At 39.8% G+C, this 24,752-nt stretch overlaps 2 protein-coding genes across 5 annotated transcripts in view; one reads left to right on the forward strand and one right to left on the reverse strand.

Annotated features, from left to right (window-relative positions):
* The window catches only part of TG (thyroglobulin), a 148,540-nt gene that overhangs the window by 87,354 nt on the left and 36,434 nt on the right, over positions 1–24,752 (forward strand). The gene's annotated exons all lie outside the window — the stretch shown is intronic.
* Positions 806–23,468, reverse strand: SLA (Src like adaptor). Of its 3 annotated transcripts, none has more exons than XM_021542381.4 (8): positions 23,221–23,468; positions 17,434–17,527; positions 11,449–11,548; positions 8,092–8,178; positions 6,537–6,640; positions 4,917–5,048; positions 2,882–3,014; positions 806–1,973 (listed from the first exon to the last, which is right to left on the reverse strand). In XM_021542381.4, exons 2-8 carry the CDS (start codon positions 17,492–17,494, stop codon positions 1,754–1,756), a joined length of 837 nt encoding a protein of 278 aa, XP_021398056.1. In that variant the 5' UTR covers positions 17,495–17,527; positions 23,221–23,468; the 3' UTR covers positions 806–1,753. The 3 variants fall into 3 exon arrangements, with proteins under 3 accessions (XP_021398056.1, XP_085430119.1, XP_085430118.1); XM_085573993.1 differs by lacking the exon at positions 23,221–23,468 and adding an exon at positions 18,744–21,001; XM_085573992.1 differs by lacking the exon at positions 23,221–23,468 and having other exon boundaries at positions 17,434–18,718.

Genomic DNA, 24,752 nt, shown 5'->3' on the forward strand with positions numbered 1-24,752 from the left:
TGCTCCCCATATACATTTTGTGGATAAAATGCAGCCACCATAATGTATTGATTGTCAGTAACAGTAATTAGATTGTACAAATGCCTAGAGTTCCTGAGTGTGTTTTGCTTTTTGTTTACCAGCCAAATTGCATTCATCCTTTAAGTCCTGAAATATGTTTAAGCAGGCTGTGAAATATTTTGATCTCTGAACCTGTCTTGCTAGTGCAAATGACCTTACACAAGAGCTAAAGAGCACATAGATTTGTCCTAAGAGCTGTTTAGAGAGTAAATATATATATATATTTGTGTATATATATATATATATATATCCTCTCAAATTCTCTATTTGTCCAAACCTTCATTATTCAAATTTATGCAAAATGTAGAAAAGAATATTGGAATTAAACTATCTCAGCTTGACAGCATAGGTTGCAGCATTTTGCACACTCAAACAAGAGTAATTGCTTGGTTTAGAAAGCAATAAAAAGCAGGTTCAAAGGAAAGTACTGGGGAGGTGGTGGGGTCACAATCCCTGGCTGTGTTAAAAAAAAAGGATGTGGCACTCAGTGCCATGGTCTAGTTGAGGTGTTGGGGCATGGATTGGACTTGATGATCTTGAAGGTGTCTTCCAACCTAGTCATTCTGTGAATTCTGTGAAAATGCTACTTGCTCCTTCATGACTTAGGGTACATATCAGGAAAAAAAAAAAAAAAAGAAATTTCGGAAAACTCTCTAATCCTTAAGTGATTAGATGGAAAGTGTAATTACTATTTGACATAACTCTCATCAGACAAGAAATTAGAAAAAATCTCTAACATCCACTGTTACTGATTTGTTTCCTTCATTTAATTATTTAAAAGCTGCTATTAATATAAATATTATACATAAATATGTGGCTGACTTCAGAAGTCAAAGTTAAAATATGTCCCTGTACACATAAAAGGTCACACCTTTCCAAGCCAACCTTTGCAGTTAGGCACACTATTATCACATCTTGCTTTTCAATTAAACCCCCCTTTGTTCCCTGTTTGTCTGCTTTACTATGAGCAGCTGAGTTACATGTTATGCCTGAACTCCCATCTCAGGTGTAAGTAGGAACTGCTTTTCTCAGTGAATTAAGCTTGTTCTTAAATCTGTGACTGTTTTATGACACTGCAGACCATTGCCAGCAAGTGAATTAAATGCTACTTGTAAAGTCACTGATTTAATTTTTTTCTCCTAAAATATAAGTATAGAGTCACTATAATCAGGTGTTTCTTGGATGCCAGATACTTTCTTGGGGTTATTGATGTCTCTCTGACCCATTCTCAATGCCAATGGATAAGTCTATCTTGAGAAGAAAAATGCTCCTTTTTTCAGTGTAGATAAGTTCTGTAAAGAAAGTTTTCAGCCTTGTAGAGAATACCAGAGTAAGACTTAATCAAGCTCTTGAGCTGCAGTTAGTTCTTCCCTGTGCAGTCACCTCTGTACAACACTGGGCATTGCCTGGTGAAGAGTCACCTGCACCACTTGGCTTTTAACTTAGAGTCTGTCTCAGTTTATCCTGCTTGTGATCTAGTTCTGGTGCACTGGGGACACCCCCAGCATAAGCCATGGCTGGGATAGCACCCTTAAGAAGATCTTTCAAAGAGGAAATGCAGAAGCACTGCTGGTGTTTGGTCACCAGCTTAGCAGATTGTATCTCCCAGCTGTTGACGGGTGGAAGGACCACAGGATGCTCTGGTTTCTCTCCTAACTCGTCAGTTTGTGGCTTTTTCCTGTTTGTCTTGTATTTAGTTGTCATAGTATGTAGATGGCAAGTGAAGGGCACTGTTACGTTTGTTCCCTGTGTATATGAGAGATTGGGATTTCTTCTTTCTGGCACTTGCAAAAGAAGCGTTGTCATCCTCAGTTAGGGAGAGGTAGGAAGCGATGCTTTCCCTCAGGCCATAGCTGAGGCAAGAGTCATCCATTGCTGCCAGGGTACTTTTGGTATCTCCAGTCACCTCCAGCCTTTAAAAGAACAAAATTTTGTTATCATTTCAGCTACTTGGACTGAGCCTCTTAGGTTAATATTAAAAGCTGTTAAACCTAATAATGTTATTTTTGTTGTATAAAAATATTTCTGCCTCATAAATCACCGAGCATTTCTGTCACTTAGCATTTCTCAAGAAAACACTACAACAGTAATATATAAATATTTTTTGGCACTTGAAAAGGAAGTATCATCTATATTCTCTTCTTAATCTGTAGGAAAAATTACATCAGTGCTGAACAAAATTTTCTTGCCTTCATCAGCACACGAATATTTTGTTAAGAAGAGTAGTGAAGGGAAATTTACCCTTCAAAAGTAAAAGGTGCTTTTGTTTCTGAGAGTGGTTGCTTCCCCAGCTTCTGAAACCTGACCTACTTTCTCTTGTGGCAGTTGTGATATTAGAAATCTCATGAATTGGGCTGTGTATCGAGAGACACACAACAGGAAAGGTTTATTTTTGGATAATGGTTCATTACACCTCTGCTGTTTCCTGGGTGTGTGAAGAAAGGGGAGCCAGTTCTGCCTGCCACGGCTCACCTGTGAGCCCCTGCACATCAGTGGGGATGGAGCAGGGGTGGATGCCACTGAGCTCTGTGACCCAGCTCTCACTCCTGCCCTGGTGAAAGGACTCAGGAGTCCCAAAGGGACTGATAGGAGAAATATTGAATACTAATGATACTTCCTTTCAAAGTTAAAACTTAGATTATCAGTTAGAGAGCTCAGCATTCAGTTTTCATGGGTTAGCTTGATGTTAGATCGTCCAAGCTTTAAAACTGCTTTCAGGAGAAGGAAATAAATAGCTGTGTCTTCTGTGTTGCAAGTACAAGAATATTCATGGCTGGGAAACAGCCCTGTTGTTTCTGGCAGCCTGTGCTGTATGTGGTACCTGTGAATGTTTCTCCAGCTGAAATTTTTATTCCTCATCACCACAGGAGGAACTGGATTCATCACGGTGTTGTTGTTAGTGCACTGGGTGAGACAGGGTGTTGTAAGGACACAGCAGAGACCATCAGCAACTTCTGAACAGGAAAATGAATACACAGACAGTTAATCTTTGCTTACTGTTTTCTTTCCCTGGTGCATGCTCAAATTAACAGTTTTGGACTCAGCAACAGCAGTCAAAAATTGTGTGTTCTCAGCAAGGACACAAACACAGGCTTAATTTTTCTTTTCCTCATACCTTTGCCTTTTAATTTTTCATTGGGTATATTTCATACAGTACAAGTGAGGAACTGAGACACAGAAAGATGATGTGACTTGCTCAAAGAAGGAATTTTGTGACAGAGCAGAAAATTAAACCTAGTCTTTCTGAGCCCTCATTGAGTTCTGCTTTGCTTCCTATTGTGTCAGCCATGCAAACAGAGTGTAAAAAAGATCAGATTGGATTGTGTGCACACCGTTCTGTGGAACATGACTGTGGAATGAATTGGGGTTCACATATTGCCTTCATCAATGTTTCTGTGCTCTGCTCTCTTCTTGCTCCACTAAGAACATCATAGATATTTTTCTGCCCAAGTAGAGGACATCATGGCTAAATGTTGGTGTTCTACAACTCTGAGTTATTTCAGAGTGAGATTTTGTTATCTTCTCATGGTGAGGGAAGGAGGAGACCTAAATCTAACTATGTTTCCTCTTACACCTATAACTCAAGTAAAAATGATGGCTGTTACAAGTTTTGGGTTCTGCCCCAGCCCAAATTTTCGGCTTAAATTGTTTCCTTCTTTCTAAATGTTGAAAGGTGTCAAGTAGATAACATGTAAATATACATATATCTCTTGTCCAAATTCTTACTCTCTTGATGTCATTGAACTTGAAAGTTTCATTTGCTTGTTTTGAATGTGAATTACTTTTCTTCTCAGTTTATCAGTGTACTCTTTGGTCATCATGCTTTTTCTTCTATCTGTGAAATACTTAGATATGGTAACTTCACACTTTTAAAATTGCAGAGTGCCCATTGCTTGTTAAAGCACAGAACCTATTGTTCTTTTATAACTTTTAGGCAATTAGTTTTTTGCATTTTCTTTCCTCATTTTAGAACTTTCTCATTATGATGCATAGTAAGTGCAGCCACATAATTGTGTTGTTTGTCAAGTTACCTTTCTGACACAGGTTAAATTGCCATAAATCTGGAAAACTGTCATTGAAAAAGTGTCATCCACTGGACTGATATTAGTAACAGTGACAGCTGACTCTGCAGCTGAACTAACAGCTTGAGCATCTTGGTACAAGCTCTGCTGAAAAATTCCTGCCATGCACTTCTGCTAAAGTGATAGGGAAGAAGCTTACAATGTTTTTGAAAATTTTCTACTGCAGATATGGTTGTGTGCTGTAGTGGTTCTTTAAGAAAATGTGAATAGAAACTTGGTGTTGCATGCCCTGAAGTTATCTGCATGCCTAAATGGCAAATAAATGAAGGGCAGACATCTTTATGTTGGCAGAGTCAGGCAGTAGTTGCAATCTGTCTCAGGAACCCAGATCTACAGGTACATGGCTTCTGTACAGCTGAACATTTTTGTGTGCTCACACTTTGCCTTTAGGTGTGCTCTGAGAGGGTCTGGGCATCCCTGACCTGTGCTGACCTCCAAACAGCATTTGGAAGTTCTTTAGGGAACCCCTAGACCCTGGTGTTTGCCTCAAACAGTGGTATTGACATGGCTGTACAATATCTTACCAAACACTAATACAGACAGAGTCTATCTGGCCTTATTTAGGTGAGTTCTTGTATTGATTTCAGTTATACTGTTACAGGCAGTATATTTTTATTTAGGATGAAAATGAAATAAAATGTATAAACCAAAACTTTTTCCCTGTGGAAACATTTGCAAGTCTTGCACAGAAGCAAAACTTCTTGTTCTGCACCTTTGATAGATAGTTTTACATTTACCAGTGGAATATGTGTTTTTTTCTGCCCTTATTTTTACCTGAGTAGTGATTGACAAGATCCTCAAGGCACTGGAAGGTTTGTCGTGGAGAGATGTAATACCAGTTATTCGGGAGGCGGAAGATCCTGTAATGTTTCACTTGCCTGTGCCTCACTGACAAGGAATACAACCCTGGAGAGAGAGAACAGCTAATTACACCAAAGTAGGGCTGGTTGGGTATCTGTAGCAGAACAGAGTATCTGTAAGATATGGTGCCATTACTCAGAACATCTCAAACAGATGAGAAAACCTGAGTGGCCATCTTATATATCTTATTATACTTTATAGATATACAAAAATATAATAAAGAATATAACATGACCCAAAATTTTGTTGAATTTAATTTCAACCAAATTTCAGGTCTGCTTTCCTTTATTATTGCTGGCATGGGATCTTTTAAAATGGCATAAAGGAAATAGGCCTTTATGGAGTTTGCCCTCCACTGAATAGGGAGATCAGACTCACAGGCTGGTACTCTTCTGTAGACAGCTTTGAGTATTGTAGTAGCTGAAACCTGGTAATGCAGTCATGGCAGGAGATGGCCACTTGGATTTTTCTGTTTGTTTAGAATTGTTCTGCAGCATTTATTGGCAAGGACTAAATGCCAATCTTAAATTTCTTTGAATTTATTATAGATATTAAGAAAGTAATTGGCCTGTGGTATGCAAGAGGTCAGAAGAGATTATGTGTTATTCCCTTTTATCTGCAGTATCATATTAGAATGTGTTCTGGTGCTTCAGAGAAGGAGCACAGCACTTTGCACATGGGAGATTTGTTCAGCCTGGAGAAGAGCAGACTGAGGAGAGACCTTATTGCTTATTGTGCTCAGCTTCCTCACAAGGGGCAGCAGAGGGGCAGACACTGATCTCTTGTCTCTGGTGACCAGGGGCAGGACCTCAGGGGAGGTTTAGGTTGAATAGCAGGAAAAGGTTCTTCACCCAGAGAGATTTGGGACCCAGAAGGATTTGGACCATGTTCTCAGGCACATGGTAGGATTCTTGGAGTGGTCCTGTGCAGGGTCAGGGGCTGGACTCAGTGATCCCTGTAGGTCCTTTCCAAGTCAGGACATTCTATGATTCTGATTTATGTCCCCATTGAAGAAAATAAAAGTATAAAGTTGGTACAGTCGAATTCCCATGTAGCAAAAGAAAGAAAATAAAATTGAAGGCCAGTCATTTTTAAAAATAAATAAAAGACCTCCTTCATTTATATAATAAACACACTTGTCTGCCACCCCCTCTACTTGGTGTGCATTTTACACCTTCTTGAATCAATCTTTTGTGGACAAAGGCAAAGCTGTGACTGTTCCTTCATTGAAAGTCCCACTGTCTTATAAGGTTTGTGTGCAACCAAAGTAAATAATAGTGTTTAAACAACTGTGTCTTTTTTGTGCTGATGCCTGTGGAACTTTCCATGGCCATCAATAACCCTGTTTCCAGTAGGTGACTGGTAAGGGCTGGCGCACTGCGCTGGGTGCCTTCACCCTCCCATTATACACCTTCTCTAGTTTTGGACTGATCCATATGAAGCAGGACAGAGAGTGAATTAAAGAGCTTTATAGGTCACCCTATAAACTGTAAATGCCTGAGGTCAAGAGGGAGAAAATCTGTATTGTCTCACCTTTCCTAGTTTCACTCTCTCTGATCATGAAGGAGCCGACCTTGGTGTTGGGTAGCTGTAGAAGTTCCTCTGCTTTTTCTCTTCCCAGACCTTCAAATAACCAGCTGTGAAGCAGGAAAAAACAAGTTCTGAAATTTGGACACCAGTGAAACAGTGAGCAGCATGTGGCTGTGAAAGTGATGCATTAGCCAGGAAAAGTGACTGCAAAAATAACACTGTGGCTTTCTATAGTTATTCTCTCATCTATATTCAGGCATATTTCCCCAGTTTCTGGAGAAAATTTTGCTGGTTTTCAGTTCTATTAACCTTTGTGAAGTTAAGAGAAGAGTAATAAGGTTTGGACTTACTTTGGAAAACAAAACATTTGGAACTGCTTTGATCTGTATTGCTGGGGACACATTCATGTGTTATGTTGACAACATCTGTGGCATTAGTTAAATCTCTCTTTTTCATTTAAGCCACTTTTGTTAACACCACATTGTATAATAAATAAACTCCATATAACTTACAATTATTTTACTTCTTCTAGGGAACAGTCCAACCATTTAAGTCAATGGGCTTTGTGGATAAGGGAAAGTGGAATTAGTACAAATTTTCACCATAACTTGGTGCAGCACTGTGTCTTGCCATAGGCAGTGGCTCATTGTCTCAAGCCCATGCACCTGGGCTTGCTCAGCTGTTCTAGAGTTATGGAATGGATTGGAATAGAATAGAATAGAATAAGAATAGAATAAGAATAGAATAGAATAAGAATAGAATTCTCTTTTTAAATAGTTCTCATGTATTTGATCCAGTCTGCTGTCCCTGAAGTTTCAGACAGAAGCTTGCATTAACCCACATCTGTGTCCTGCCTTTGGGAAAGCATTGCTGTTTCAGGAGGATGCAAAAGCATGTTAAAATTGAAGCACTTGCTTCAGTTTTTGGCAATTTTCAATTTTACAGTGACATTCACAGTTCATATCCTTAAAATTAAATAGGTATTAAAACATTTGCCAGAAAGTTTTTAAGTCTGTGCTTTAATGGGGTTTTTTTGTTTGTTTTTCTGTTGTTTAGGTTTTTTTTCCCTGAGTGGTGTCTATGGCAACAAGAAATGTCTGAAATTTCCGTAGTTCATCCAGTGAGAAAGTTTACATTCTTGAATGACTTATTAGCATTTCTATTTGTTCTTTTTGGCTTGTTTTCCATGAGCAAGCCTAGCCAAAATTTTACTCTATGTAAATATTAAAAATCCATTCTAAATAGGCTCTCTTCATCAATGTCTTTAAGTTAGAGATCAGTCCATGCATATTAAATATCTTATATGCAATTTGAAGTGGTTTTGGCTCTTTCCAGCATTTAAAAGAAGGATTTTCCTTTTCACTTAGTCTAAATTTATATGTGGATTTGAGGTTCTCAGTTTTCAAAAGATGTATTTGAAACTGTAAATAAATAAGATTTCTGTCTGCCAACTCATTATTATTTGGACTATGGCATTATTTGGACTATGACTCAGAGTAATCAGGGGAGGATATGTAAAAATGTGGTGATGAAAGGTTATAGAAATGCATTTACTTACCCATGATAAACCTTTGCTACATATTTTCCTGGAATATAATTTTCTCGACCTGTTGTAAGGGAATGGACTCTCCACCAACCTCCTTCACTGTGTGAAAGCAAGAGAAGGGATATTTTCAGATGTATTTTCAGAGCTTCTTGTCATTTGGAAGTTAGTGAAGTTACACAGATTAGCCTGCAACCTTCTGTGTGTGCTTCTGAAATGATGTATTCAGAAAGGAACCCTGTATGGTTTCATTTAGAGTAGTTCCATTTCTAAACCTACTTAAGAATTAAATGTGGACACAGAAATAAGCTACTTTGTTCCATTTAAATTACGTAAGTAATAAAATATTTTTCTGCAGCTGAAAGAAGAAGGATAAATACTCAGTGGTTAAACCATGCTGTGCTCTGCCTTCCCACAGCTAGATTTATACTGCTGTGCAAGATATTCAGTTTACAGCTGAGTGTGTTGTGTCTGGCCAGCCCTGTAAGACCAGGGTAGAGGATCTGGGAAATGGAGCCTGTCTGCTTGGGAACAGGCTGTCAGTCCAACTGAACCTGTTTGTGGTTTGCTCTTTCCCTTGTCTTCCACGAGCTGCAGACCAGACTCCAATAAAATAGAGCTTGTAGCTGAAGCTGTAGGATATGTATTTCCCCCAATATATCATAAGTTATTGTGATCCTGAATTCTGGCTTTTACTCTTGAATCGCTTCATAAATAAAGGGAACCAAGAATTTTCACAGGGATGCTGCAGAGCTTCAGTTGTAGTGCAAGGATTCTCGTGACCGGTGGGTTCTTTGCACCTTCACTTTAAGAGTTTGAATCCAAGGAACTGTGTCTTGTGTTTGAATGCTGTTTTTGTTTATATAAATGTTCCCAAAGTAATGTCTATATTGCAGATCAGAGTCTAATTGTGTGTCAGAACAGCTGAGTTGAAATCACTTAGGTTAAATGTCATGAGTTATAGCTTCTGGGACCATGGTCCAGAATGTCTGTGCTGAGGGAAAAAGGAAAAGTAAAGTTTTTCATTTGGTTTTCCAGATGAAATGAATTTATCTATAAGACTTTTAGGTCATTTTGATCCTTTTTTCCCCAGAACTCTCCTAGACAGAACCAAGAATTGCAATAAGAAAAAAAAAAAACTCAAAAACTGAGAGTTTTGTCATCTCTCTCCCTCCAAATTTTAATATTACTAACCCTGAAAAATCCCTATGATGATTTAAAATCCCAAAGCAGCACATCTCTTCTGAGGCAGGAGCTACAGAAATTATGTATATTGGGGCAAATCTTGGAGGACATTTGGTTTGACTACTGCCAGCCAAATGCAGTTCATCTGGTAATGAAAAGTGCCTGACCAGTGTGGGGAGTGAGAAATTATGCCAGTAGTGATTATATAAATTTGCCAACTCAGAGCAGTCACAAATATCTGTGAGGAATTGCATTTCCTGTGGAGGCTCCATATGTCCTGTTCCTGGCAGAATTGTGGGGCTGATTGCCACTACACATCATTACTTTGGTAGAAGGCTCAAAAGCTGCTGCTGTAAAAGAACTGAGAAGCTGCTGCTTGTGCTGACTCCTCTGTGGTAACTCCTCATCACTTGTGCTCTGGTCACGCAATGCTACTCTTCTTTTTTTCTGTCTTTTACTTCTTTGAATGATTTCAGAAAAAGAATTGCAGCTTATGAGCAGGAAGAGGCTGCGGGCAAACAATTCCCACTGGCATCAGCAGGTACCCCAGCAGGGGAGAACAGGTCCTTCATCAGGACACTGTGGTTTGCATAGAGTGTTGGACTGTCTTGTTACCTGTGAACAAGCTCATGGTTCAAAATAATAAGAGGAAAGTTCCCATCAAGGCTTGCTTTGGATCTAATTTATCCATCAGGAAAAGCCCTTGATCACTGCATAACAGACAAGTCAAACACTTCTGCTGCTAAAGCCTATTCTTTTGGAAGTTGTTTCTGCAGTGGATTATACTTTGCAGCACATGTGTACATAGAATATGGCACACTTATAATTCCCACTGATGTTGTCATGGGCAGTCCTGTGGTGTGTGAGGGCTTGTAGCTGATGAAATCTGAGAGTGAGGCTTTAAGCTGGAATTTCCAAGCTGAAGCAGTTGTTGTACCATGTCATGAATGTTCTGCAAACTGCAGCAAGGTTTACACTACTAGAAGCTAGCAGAGAAGAATCCCCCTGGTTTAGAGGAGCTCTCCATCAGCAGAAAATTTATCTGGTGGTATTGTCTGAGTCTTGGGACCCTTAGGTTCAGGGAGGAAGAGAAAGCACTGACTCAGCAGAACATTAATGCAGCCATTCTGGGCCAGACCAAAGGTCCACTAAGGCCTGTGTCTTGTGACTGACAAAGGCCACTGCAGGTCATGGTGGCCTGGAGAAGAGTCTGAGAATTCATCAGTCATCCATGATGCTTCTCTTGAGTACTTCTCTCCTCTAGCCATTTGACTATCTGGTCGAGAATTTTTTAAACTTATTTTAGAGTCCTCCAAGGATTCCTCTGCTATCTATGTGTCTGGTCTCCCACTGACTCCATCTGCTTGACCAGCTGCAAAAATGAAATGTTTCATTTCATTTTGAGCAGTGCAAATAGTGGGTGTGGGGCCAGGAAACTTCCAGGAGGTCACTGTGTGCTGATACAAGCTGTGGCTACAAGAACATCAGGGCTACCTGCTTCCATTTTTTGTACACATGCTCATTCTTGTGTCGGGCAATACTGCAGTAAGGTTAAGGTCAGTCTGAACGAGTGCTCTGAAGCCTATTTCCTTCTGGGGCTCTTAAGTTTTTTGAGTGGAACTGGCTGAGGAATCTCTCTTTTTTTCCTCATTAAGAAAATGCAGAATTGATTAAAAAACAGAAATAGAAACACCCCCCCACACACACTTTTTAGAAGTTTTTTTTACATTTGCCTTAAATTGGGATGAAATTCTAAGACTTAATTATAATGGACTTGTTAAATTAGAAAAGGGTGAGAAAGGAATGACAGACACACTTGACATAAAGAAATTCAGTGTGATTTTCCTTTTCTATGTGACTTCTATTTTGGCTCTTACTCTGTTTTCTATTACATTTGGGGAATACTTATAATCAGTTTTCAAAGCAGAATTGTTCTGAGTCTTATTTTAGAAGAGAGTCCTAATCCAGCTTGAGAAACCTAAGAGAAATCTATAGATCAAAGGACAATATGCAATCCCAAATCCTTAAACTACATGGAAATTTACACTATGCCTAAACATCCTTCCTTGAAAATTCTGAACTCAGTTCATCTTGCTGAACTGCATCCAGTTTGGGCCAGGTGCCTAAAACAGAGCTTTGCTTCACTCACTAATAAAACCTAATTTAAAAAGAAATTGATCAACTTACTCTGATAGCACACGTAGTTTTTCCCCTACATGAAATATAGGTTGGCTTATGTCTGCTGAAGGATAGTCATAGAGAACAGCAAGGAAGTCACTCTCCTGGCCTGTGAAAGAAGAAAGAAAAGGTCACTTAAAACGAAGGTAGTGCTCTGAGGCAAAGATGTATTTTTTAAGTATGATAGATTTTATGTAGTAGGTCTAATGGGGAAAAAAAAATCTCTGAAATGTCACTTAATAAAAATAATGAGCTAAAGAAAACCTACAGATTTATACGAGGACTTCGAAGATACTAGAAATGAAAAGTTATGTGGTTAATTGTAACCAACTAAATTTAGACCACTTTTTCTAGCAATTACCATATTTAAAGGACATATTCAGTGTGAAAATAAAAATTTAGTAATTATTTATAGTATTAGGAAGTAACCCAGTTTGATTAATGCCACTGTCTCTAATTGCCTCCAGGTACAGTTTTGTAGCACTAGATTTAAGAAAAGGAAGATGCATGTTGAATTGTTTCATAATTTTACACCACAGATACTTTTCAGTGGTAGTTTAGATCAAGGTCAGTGAGAGTGTGGCCATTTTGCCCATTTCCATCACTTTTTAAAGGAGCTTGATGATCAGCCAGTGCACTTGGTTCTCACCATTGCATGGAGACTGTGCAAGAGCTTCACTGAGAGAAAACAGGCACAGGGGTGTTTAAGTTGAAACCATTGTACAATGGCAACTTGCAGAGCTGAGGTCATTAAAGAGATGAGAAGATCTTTTACATCAGCTGGGATGAATCTGGGACTTTCACCCTGTGTAGGACATGCTAAGTTTTCTGGTTTTCTGAAGTATAGAGCACTTTAGACAAGACTGGGACTATCAAACATGAAATGCTCCTCATCCTGCTGGAATCTGTGGTGCCCAGTAACTGCTGACAGCTGGGAGATTCAGAAATGTGTCATGCTGGGTGTTTTGAACTCTTTGCCACAAGTTCTGGCAAGAGGGATTGTACCATACACTGCCTGTGTTTCTCCTGGAAGCAGTTCCTCCCCTCTGCACATCTCAGTACCCTCCACGATCTCACAGGGAGACAGAACATCCCTCTGTCCCCACCAGGATCAGCACCCTGATCCTTAGGAACAACATCCAGCACTACATTTGCAGAGGTTGCTTGATCTCCATACTTCCCATTCTATGCAGCCCAACATGTGCAAATATGGGTGTGAATTCAGGGAAAGAAAGAAAGAAATTAGATAGATACAAACACTATCTTGTTATTATTTTCTCATTTAATGTAGATTTGTCGTCAACTTCTCTTTAAGGAAGACAGCTTTTGAGGGAAACCTAGGTGCAACACCCTGAATCAATGCTCTGTGTTTTTAGCTATGTGTCTCAGGGCCTTAGAAACAACTCACAGAGATAACAGTAAAAGGCTGAAGGAAATACAAATAAAAGAAATACAACAGATTGCCCAGGGAAGTTGTGGATGCCCCATCCCTGGAAGTGTTCAAGGCCAGGCTGGATGGGGTCTGAGCAACTTGATCTAGTGGATGGCATCCCTGCCCATGGCAGTGAGAATGGTATTAGATGATCTTTAAGATCCCTTCCAACCCAAACCATTCTATAATTATTTTGAGAATGTACTTAATATTGATATTGCTATGATTTTCTTAGTTTTCTTAGTCACTGAATTAAACAGGACTAGTCCAGTGCAGCCAACCACTGTGATTAGTCTAATATAACTTATTATACACTTAGTTCAGCCCTATTGAAGAAATTCTGTGCTAAACCTTTGATAACTTCATTGTTCTGCACAGAAAATCTAGTGGCACCTTCCTGTCTATGAAGCTACTTAGTACCTGAGGTTAATAACACCTAAGCACTAGCACTGAGTCTTTTTTGACAAAATCTTTACCCAGAACTACTAGAAAAAATACAGGCTAGAAGGTGCATTTTAAAAATAGCAAAATGAGGGTAAAATGCCATCACTTAATTTCTCATTGCAGGTTATAAAACATCATGTAATGTTACATTATTTTTACCTTAATGCCTTTAGCAATGCTTTTTAAAATATTATGCTGTTTATTTATAAATATTCTGCTTCTATAGTGAAAGAGTGGAAAAAAAATGCTTTTCTGCTCTTCTCCTTGTGCACTGTAATTTGCATTTCATTATGCACTGTGGGGAAGATGACTTTTTGTCTACTCTAGCAAGACCTGTGTTACTTTGCTTACACTTTCATAATTATATTAATTTTTGTTTCAATTTTGCATGTAATTTTTAGTTCTGAAAAGAAAGGAATATATCAGAGTGTTATCTTCCACATCCATGCAAATGTTATCTCTTCAACTGCATACAGTTACATTAAAGTGTAAGGAAAGGAGTGAGCCCCCTCCTTCTACTCTTCATTTTGATTGGTATTTAAGTCAAACCTTACTGGGTTTTTTGGTCATGCAAAATACCCCACACAACATTTCACAGAACCCATACCAGTTCCTTACAAACAAAAAAGCCTGGAAACAAGAATGAAACAAATTACATGCTTTCTCCACACCTAAATTTCACAGTGATAGATTTGATCTGGTGAGCTCCCCACACTTTCAAGATGTAAAAAAAAAAAAAAAAAAAAAAAAAAAAAAAAAAAAAAGATTTGCCTGAGTTTGTTTAACACAAACTCTCCTCCACTGGGCAAGTGTTTGTCACATGTGGAGTGGAACAACCCAAAAGTTAGAGTGGAAAGATCGAAGCACAATCATTTCCACTGAATCAGGTGTTAATTCTGGGTGGTTTCTTTAGGAGTAGGAAATGAATGTGAAATACATGCTAATTTTAGATGTCTTCACACCCACATATCTTGCAAAATGTGAGACTGAATATTGTAGCCTTCAAATTAGACACTGGGAATGGACTATGAAGCATTAATAGAGAGTAGGAAGAGCATAGGCAGAGCATCCAGATCCAGCTCATTGCCCTCAAAAATCTGCTGTGCTGGACACTGACGTGGTCCATGTCTGGAGTGGGAATGAACCCTTTGGAATTCAGCTCCATGCATCATCCAGCTTTACTGGCCAGCAGAAATATTATGATTTATGGCATGGGATGCACCAGAGAGAGTGAAGGAGGGCATTCATCTGGAAAAATGTGCAGCACCACAAGGTGTGGCTGCAGAATCTCACACTTTGGTACCCAAGCTAGATCTAAACCAGACAGCCTGGGAACTGAGAACTGTGTAGGTGCAGCCCAAAAGGATTAACCTTTGATTCAGGGTCCCAAAGAAGGACAGATGATGACCCTTTGCTGTACTGCTTACTCTGTCATCAGTCCATGGGTTGTGCCAGGAATGCCTGTGCAGTGTGCAGGCAGAAGGGGTGTAGTTGTCTTTGGGGTCCAAATGCCTCCTTGGGAAATGCAGCTTATACACTGTTCCCTTTCTCAGGACCAAGACTGGCACACTGGTGCTGAGGAAAGCACAAGGTTTTGCTTTCAGTGCAAATATCAGCCAGCACAAGGGGCTCATAGGGGTCTAATGAACATTGCAGACCAAGTCTGCAGATTGCATTTATCTATTTTCTTCCCCTTTTTTGTTGGAAAATCTTTCATTATTTCCTTCTATTTCAGTCCTTCATTTTATTCAGTCTCCCTGAAATAAGCCAGTGTCAAACCTACTTCTCCTAATAATTATTTCAACTATTGAAAGTCCATGGATTGGATCCTCCACCTCAGTTTAATCAAGTCTGTTCCTGGCCTGGTGAAAATCTTTTGTTTTGTGATGTGATTTGGAGTTTGATCTGCTCAGGAAGGCGAACAGATACAAACTCACTGGATGAACCCAAACACACACTTTGGTACCAGGTTCATTTTTAGAAGTCTTTTCATTAGATTTAGATGACTACTGATGTTTGTATTCCCAACTTTCATCAGCAACATCTAAGTCATTATTAAAGATACTGGTCTGACCCAGACTAAGAGGTGGATGGATCCAAAGAGCTATTCAGGCTGATAAATCCTAGAATCAAGGAATAGTTTGAGTTGGAAGGGACCTTTAAAGCTCATCTAGTCCAACCCTCTCAAGTGAGTTGGGACATCTTCAACTGGATCAAGTTGTTCAGAGTCCCGACCACCCTGAGCTTGAAAGATCCTAGAGATGGGGCATCTACAACCTCCGTGGGCACCCTGATCTAGTATTGCACCACTCCCGTTATGATTTTTTCCTTTTATATCTACTCTAGATCTACCCTATCATAACTTAAACCCATTATCCTTTGTTGTATCACAAGCCCTACTGAAAAGTCCATCCCCATCTTTCTTATAAGCCTTATTTAAGTATTGAGAACTGCAACAAGGTCTCCCTGGAGCCTTCTCTTCTCCAGCTGAATAATCCCAAATCTCTCAACCTTTTCTCATAGGAGAGGTGTTCCATCACTGATAATTTTTCTGACAACCCCCATGTCTTTGGATGATTAAACATGGGTATCTGGTGCAATTTCATCTGTGACAATGTATGAAACATCCCTACAGCCTTGGCAGGTGCCTCTGCAACTACAGGAGATTTGTTCTCCCCCAAGGTGGTAGCAGGAAGTCAGGTGAGACTAACAACATCCCTTTCTGAATGTGCTGGATGGGTAGGAAAGTTCAAGTAGGTTGAGTCCTGAATTCCTAAATAGATATTTCCCTCTTGTAGCCACTGTGCTATCAATGTTTGCAGTGCTACCTTTTAGGGGTATCTTATATTTCCATCACAGAAAGGGTTGCAGTTGTTTCTAGCCTTGCTAAATCCTGACTTTCAGCATGCACAGGACAAACTTGGTCACAGCCATGGCCTGCTCATCAGCAAGGTCCTGCTTTGAGTGAATGCATGTCTCTGTTTTGGTGTTCACATGTATTATTTTTGTCAGTAGTTGTTGGGAATATCAGCATAAGGCATATTTCTTCACCAAAAAGAAAAAAAAATAGAAATTTGCTGAGTAGTTTTTGGTCTCTGCTTTGTTAGGACCTATGGCTGCAATACTTCCCATCTCAGTGAGTTCCTAACCATATTAAGAGCAGGGCTGGGTTTCCTTGCAGCAAAAATCAAACCAGGCTGATTTCCTATCCTTATAATATGAGTAGCCCAATCAGAAAATCTTTGATGGAAAACATTCCAAATTACAGCAAAACAAAACACAAACAGACAAAAAAAAAAAAAATCTACTTAAAAAACCCAAACCCAAAGGAAAAAAAAAAAAAACAAAACTGCTTTCTCCTTTTTACCTTTGGGGAGTGATTTCTTGCAGCTCTTGTGCAGCTGCCTGTATTAGTGCACCAGGAGGGCTGAGGCACTACTGGTTCTCCACCCACTCACTCACAGTTTGTAGTAGCTGATCACCAAATCCCTCTTCCTTTCCCCCTCCAATGCATGACCTCTACCAGCCTACAGAGGTGGCAGGGAGGGATTTGCAACCTGATTTATTCACATGTGGATGCAGAGGGCAGATGTGTTATATTCTTCTTTGGCAGCTTGCCCTGTGGCACTTGTATTCCTCTCTAGCCTTTATGGATAAATCTGGTGACAGGTTTGGCTGTGTGCTACTTTTAATGCAATTATCTGACAGTGGATGAGCATAAGGTTCAATGCAATACATCATTAAAACTTTTAACCTTAAATGAAGGAACCCCAAATTTCAAGAATAAATTTGTATAAAATATCACATGCAATTATGTCAAAACACAGCATTTCTGGTTTCTGAAGTAGTGTTTCAGTGCTTTCTGCTTTGGAAGGAACGTCTTTCAAGGAGAACCAGCAAATAATACGTTTAACATTTGGGGTTTTCAATTAAAGTGCTTCTTGCAAAACGAGCTAAAACATAGCTAAATATAAGCCCTGTCTGGTGGGTGCCCTTCTTCTCCCACAGCAGCCATGCACTTGCTGCTCCTGTCAGGCGGGTGAGGAGCGACACATGGCTGAGTCTGTCATGTATCATGAGCATCTTTTTCTCTGGAAAGGAATGAAATGAGTGCTTACCCGTTTGGCTCGGCGTGTTTGTTTCCTCAGATGCTCTTGGAGTTTTCACAGTATTTCCCATTGTGCTTGCTAATTCCGTCAAAGTTCTTCGGAACTAAATCAAAGCAGACATTGAAATTTAACATCACAATAACACCTGCTGTGCCAACAGATGAGAAATGACCTAGTTTGGGCGTCTCCAATTTCATACAGTTTTGCTTTTGAGAACTCTGGTGTCAAATTCATGCAAGAGTTTTACATACTTGCTAAACTCTCACCACTTTTGTGCTTTTATCAGGGGAATAGCAGAAAACCACAGCTAGGGAAGTTGCTCAGAAGAACATGATGTAGTAAAAGTTTCCATTACCAGTACCTCAGCTCAATAGGAAGTAGCAGTAGGGCTGTGCCCTTATGGGCATTTCATATACAAAATGTTTTTCAGCATTTGGGGCTCTGAGGCTACAAAGGATCTAATTAGACTGACGTCTCTGGCAGTAGGGACATCCCTGGTTTTCAGCACTGTGTGTATATTATGTTGGTTTACTACTGAACACAAAGAACACAGCTTGGTAGGTTTGGGTTTTCTTCTGATGTAACTGTGCTCTCAGCAAACATGGAATTTTTTTTTAAAGTAATACCTTGCCTAAAAAAATGTTTGATTTCAAATCAGTCCTCCTGCATAAACGCAGCACTGCAAATTGTTCAGGTACCTGTCTTAAAAAGTTTTGGTAGTTGTACCAGAAACAGTATCAGACAATTGTGGAACTAAATAGTGTTAGAGGAGCAGTTCCTTCTCATAGCTTTGCTGCAGCCATCCTAATTCTCTCTGACAGAGGACAGAATGTGGAAGGTGTATCATGCTATGGTATATTTTCAGAGGCAGAAGACAAAAAGCTATATCTATTTAAAAACTGTTCATTAAAGCAAAATAACACCACCAGCTAATGGGTAATTATTTTTAAAAAATGTATTTCTGTCCATTGCCCTGTAAAAATGATAACAGGAGCTCTAGCAGCACTGTATGAGTATTCGGCAGCTTGTGGCCTTTTCTAGCTTAAACATTTCAAAGATAATTACTGACTTTGGTGTGCTGCTCTTCACTTACACATGCTAGAGCCTGATGAGGGTCAGTCAGGTGGAAAGACATCCAACTTGAGAAGTAGAACCACTAATATCAACAAGAAAGTACTTTATTGCTGTCTTTTGGAATAAGATTGGCAGAATTTCAGTATGTTGATTAATACTGTAGATTTTTAATGCCTTACAGACAGTTTAGATAGACATCCTATAGAATAAAATCCCATTCAAAGGAAAGAAAATTCATCCCTTACCAAATGCAAGGAGCTCAGTGCTAGAACAGATGGTAGTGCACAGTTTGACTTCACCTCATCTGCTTTCCAAGCTTCTTAGTGCTGTTCCCAAAGGCTCTTTGCTAGAATTCTCTATTTCACTGGCCAAATGGAACATTACCCCTTCGCTTTATGCACGCAGAACTGGCTTGTGGCACATCTGGAGGGTGCAGCTGTGCCAGTGTGTTTTTGACAAGCATCTGAAACCTCTTTTCACAAGAACAAAAATGTGTTGCCTGATAGGAGACGTCTAAAAGCTGAATAAAACAGCACCCTTAAATTTAAACAAACTACTTGGATATTCACGTTTTAAAAATAGGTCTCTTTATAGAAAACAAAACAAAAAAATCTTTCTCCATGTAAATGCACCTAAATTTCTAAACCTGAAACCAGAATTCACTTTGTCAGGCAATGCCTGCTTTCAAGATCATAATTTTCTGATCTAATTATAAGCATTTTTCTGCAAGACCCAATTTTAAGTTGTTGAACATGTTTCTTATTTGTATCCCTTAAAGAAAAAGAGGTAAACCCATAGGAATAGTGCAGCCAGTATTTTGGCTACGGATATTATAGATGTTCATGGTTCATCTTCAAACTAGCCAGAAAAATTTCCTGGGCACAGCAATAAAGAGCTCAACAGGGCTGAAAATGTCAGCCAGAAAAGTGAGATAAATACCTAGGCTGATAATCTCTGCTGAGCTCTGTGCTCTGGTAGAAGCATTTTTGTAATGTTATTTAAAAGGGGAGCTCAAATCTTGCTCAGTGTATAGAATCTAAGCTGCAGTTACTGAAAAGGTTATCCAATTACAGGTAGATGGCAAGAATGACAGCATAAACATCTGATGTCTATCTGTAATTTTGACACATGCAATTGATATTTAGATGAGAACAGCTTGAATTTTGTTTCCCAAAAGTCTGGGAAAAAAAAAAACAAACCAGTCCTACCTCTAAGTACTATTTTATGCTGAGGTTTGTTATTTGAGGGCTTGGAGAGCAAGTCATCCTAGAAGTGTCAAGGCTTGTGACCAGTGGCCTTTTTCCTGCTCCTAATTTCAGGTGTGCCTGAGTCTCTTTGGAAAGTGTTCTGTAGTATTTGTGAGTGGTGGAAAGGCTTCTGAAAATTTTACTTCAATCTTTCTAAAATCATGGCACATTTCACAAAGGAACTTCCATTGTTCTAGATGGTGTTTAAGGATCTAAACTCTAAATGCTGCTTTAGAAATACCTGAAGTGTTTCTGTGGGGTTGCTTATACATCGTTTGGAAGTAAACCATGGAGGGATTAAATACTGGACAACAGGTAAGTTCCTACTTTGTATTTTTGCAGAGCACAGCCTGGTTCCCTTCTGCCATGCCAGGCATTGCTGTTCTCAGAGACCTCTGAAGGCGTCTCATCAGGGCATAACGTGCAGCTCCGTGCTGCTGCCTTAGATGTGGAGTAATGTGGCTTGTGGAAAATGCAAACGTTGTGAAGAACTTTCAGTACAGAGAAGAGCAGTGACGTCTCGGGCTTTGCCGTCATTAACGGGGCACTTTGCTCTTTCTCACTGCATTTTCCGTGCTCTTTTACTGTCACTACCATTGATAGCATAAAGTCCTGAAAGGAACAGAGAATTCAAGATGCTCTCCAGATTCATGGCAGAACTGCTTAGTAAAAATAAAAATATGAAAAGCTAGGACCCGTGCTGTTAATTCACTTAACCAAAGTGGCTAAAAGGAAAATGAGACATCAGACTCAGTTTTACTTCTAAAGCCACTTGTCATTATGCACATGGATAGGATAAAGGTTCCTACAGTCCAGTCAAAGGTCATGGAGTGAATGTTCTGAGGTATAACTCAACCATCAGATATTGAAAATGGGACATGGAAGTTTTGTTTGAAATAGGGCAGCAAAAATTGTTTCTATTTGTTTGCTGGCAATGGCATATCACTTTTTTCTAGAGTAAGATTGTACAAATTAGTATCACTGTTTCGAGAGTAAGAATGCACAAATTAGTAATATTTCTAAAACAGTGGTGTGCTTTACTCTCAAGTGAGTGATAGAACTTGATAGATTAAGTAGCTTGTGCTTGTGTTATTGTCAGCACAATACAAATCCATTCCATTGCTGCATTATACATTCTTGTGTGGTTTTCTGAAATTTTGAGACACTCTGCAAAACTAGACTTACTGGAAGCTTTAAAGATGTCATGAACCAATTCTTTTCATTGAAATTTATAGAAGAACAGTAACAGTTTTATAGATTATTGCCGCGGCACTCCGAGCCGTGCCGTGCTGGGCGGTGAGGGAAGAGAACGGGCGGCCGCTTTCCCCTGCAAGCTCTGCAGTTCAGTTCGTGGCGCGCGGGGACAGACGAAGGCGACACGGGACTTGGGGGTGAACGGGATGGTTTTATTCACTGAGCCCCAAGACCCCGGCGGGCGGGGGGGCAAAGGTTTTATACAGAACTCAGGAGGAGGGGTGTAGGAACAGTAACCACTAAGGGAATAGCAGGGGAGGAGTTTAGGGCAGAACTAACATGACAGGGAAGGTTCCAGGGAAAGGGGCAGGGAAAGGGAGGATTGACCACTTGGAGATGAGGGGGGGTTAGGGGAGAGCTAGGGAAGACTGACACTGGGGAGAGGAGGAGATTGGGGGGTTGGGGAGGGGAAACAGATATTAAACAAATATCAAATGAAAAAAAACCACACCACCACAGATTATAATCTTTTGAAATACTAAATTTGCTACAGGCACTGCATCTCACTTGACCTTATTGAATCATAGAATAATTTAGATTGGAAGGGACACTTAAAGACCACCTAGTCCAACCATCCCTCCATGGACAGGGACATTTGCAATTAGATCAGGTTGCTCAGAGCCCTGTCCAGCCTGGCTTTGAATGTTTACAAGGATGGGACATCTAACACCTCTCTGGGCAACATGTGTTTCACCCCACTCGTTGTAAAAACTTTGTTCCTTATATCTAAACTTGATGACAGAGTTTGGAATACAAGTAGAAGTGCCATCCTTCCTTCACAGGAGCAGATAATTATGCCAGATCCAAGGAAAATAATTCACTGAGGGTGATGTAGAAAGAGCTAGCAAGAAATGATAGACTCTAAACTCACTGTGTCTTATCTACCCCAAGCCTGCTGGGTTGCTGGGAACCAAAATCTACCTGCAGCTCTCCTGATCACCAGCCACCTCCTCAGGCTTGCATGAAAATTTGGTTTTAACTATTAAGATCACATTTGCAGTGTTCCAAGGATTGATCCTTCCTCCTCTCCCCCTTCCACTTGTGCACATGGTGTCAAGGAAGGGTGGTCATAGGGCTGTTTGCACACACAGCTGTCAGGGCTTAGGGATCTTTGCTGCCAAAAGGAATGTGGGGAAACAGCCACAGTTCCCGACCTGCTTTGTGTCTTATTTACCAGAACTCTCAGCAGATATGAATTCTTCATCTGTCAAGACTGGAATCCCACTGACCTACATTGTGTGACCCCAAAACCTGTGGTACAATTTTCCCTTTCCGTTCCTGTGTGCAGCACATGTAGCAATAACTTCCTCTCACGGAATTTGTTCTCTGAGAAAACGTGCTTCTGCAGCAGTTAAATAGCATGGAACATACGAAATTCTGCTACTTGGTGAGGACTTTGAAAAAGTTATATTTCATATGATTGAGAAATAGTTAATATAAAGAAATGAAAGTAATAAGGAATAAAAAGGCAAGGGAAGCACTTCAATAAATCCCTCCTACAATGAATACTGTAGACTAGTAAAATTAGAGCATTTATCATTCCTGAGATGCTATACCATATTTTATTTTTGTTTCCTGATATTCACATCTATTTTGCCAAGGTCTTACAATTTAATTTTCAATAAAGTTCACAGGTGATGTCTGAATCTCATTTAGCTTGAAAATGAAAGCACTGGCATCCTGCTAGTTTTCATGCATGGAAAGAAAAAGCAAAACGACTTAGATTTCAGAAACTGCATATTTTTTGGTGGATTTCCCTTAATTTATCATTAATCAAAATGAACATCCAGATTTGAGGCAGTTGTACCTTTGCACTTAGAAAGAATAACATAATACTCTCATCAAAGAAATTCAGAGATGCATGCACAACACAGAAATACCACATTATCCACACTTCTAACACTTTGAATAAAAAGCCCACTGATCTGTGGGCTCATATTTTGATTATAGTGAAATGCAGCTTGCTTTAGCATAAGGTCCTAATAATCTATCTCTTACTCTTAGGTTGCAGTAGAAATACTCCTTGTCCTGTCTATCTTTAGTACCACTCCTTATGAAAAGGATCAAGGCAGACTCTTCTATTTCTGCCTTTGGTGGCACGTGAAATCCCTGGTCTGAATACTGTCATTGTTAATGAAATAGAACACCCTTGTATATAAATAAAATTGAAACATTTGGTCTCGTTTGCAGCTAATGTAAAATATATCACAGCAGTGATTACCTTTAAATGCTAGGCATGGCATTCCAGGTTGCAGGATTTCTGAGAAAAGCCGTAGTCATAGTACTGCTCACGCTGCCAGCAAGGTTTAGCTGATCAAGTCGAGGAGCAGCCGGTCGAATGAGAGTGTTGTGAAGTTCACGCTGTCATGTAGAGCAGCATTTGCCAAACAGGCCACATACTTCCTCTCTGAGAAATAAGGAAGGCTCAAAGTGTTTGCAACAGATGAGGTTGCTGTTGCAAGTCACTACTGAAGGCACATTTTATCTATGGGCTGAGAAAAACAGGGAGGTTTTCAATGTATTGCATCAGGGCTGGTTTCAGCAGATATAAAAAATGAGGGAAATAACCCAGTTTATATTACTTACACAAAAAGGGTTTATTTTCTTTTCTTCTTCTTCTGAATTTATTTATCCAGTAATGCTCATTTCCCTACTGTTTTCTTTTATGCAGTTTTGCTATTTTTTTCCTGACAGACAGGAAGAAGCACAAAACATTTTTTCTCTCTTATTGAGTCTGAATAGGAATGCAGCCTTTGCTTTATGCTTCAGTCTGCACCCCAAAATACCTTTCTCTGGAAATACTTGAAGCTTAAGATCAGCCATGAAGAAATATGGACTGAAAGCCAGTCTGTGAAGCCCATTTTCACACTGGTTGTAAAAAGTGCAGAAGCCTCAGGACCTTCCTCATCTCAGTGTCTGAGATGGAGGAACCAAGATACAGGCCTGTTAAATAACCTGATAAAGGCACTGAAGAATGTTGTACTGTGGATATGAATATAGAAGTCAAAGGGACTTATTAAGGACTAATTTAGATAGGTTCTGAAAAACTCCCTAACATAGTACAGGAAAATATTAAAGAACTCTTTACAAACCCAAAACCCAGCAAGCCCTAGCAGATTTCCTACTTTGCACCAGAGTAGCTCCAAGTAGATGCTTATGTGGGAGCTGTGCTGTAACTATTATTGAAACCAGGAAACACTGATCAAATCCCCAAAGCTGTGCTGAAAATTGGTAATTTCAGGAGAATATTCTTTCTCTTTGATGGGCTGTACCAGCAGTCCTCAGTTTGAAGGGTCAGGAAAACACTAGGGAGCTTGATAAGCTAATCAGTCTAAAGCACAGCTCCGTGGTTACCCTGACCAGTTATATTTTGATTGTTTAGGACCTTCTTGCTTTCTTCAAATCACAAGGATGTCACAGGCATGTCCACTAATGGCATTCACTGAACTGATGAACAGTGTATCTGGCATTTCTGAAATATCATGGGTTAGGGGATGTCTGCATGTGGGAATGGGAAGAGGCAGAGCCTTTTCCCAATCCTTCTCACCACCCTCAGCCTTAGACTGCCTCTGACAGTCTTTGTGCCTTTACAAGAAATAAGGTTACATCCTAAGATGCACTTGGGAATGGGACAGGAGAGATTGGTCACACTTAAGGAGAGGCTGGACTTGCTTGATAGAACATGATCTGCTGGAAACACATTAAATCTCAGACACTGTATGTATCGTGCTTGTAGAGGAACAGATGAGTTTG

Source organism: Lonchura striata, chromosome 2 (assembly GCF_050655825.1).
Source record: "Lonchura striata isolate lonStrDom1 chromosome 2, ASM5065582v1, whole genome shotgun sequence".
NCBI classification, from domain to species: domain Eukaryota; kingdom Metazoa; phylum Chordata; class Aves; order Passeriformes; family Estrildidae; genus Lonchura; species Lonchura striata.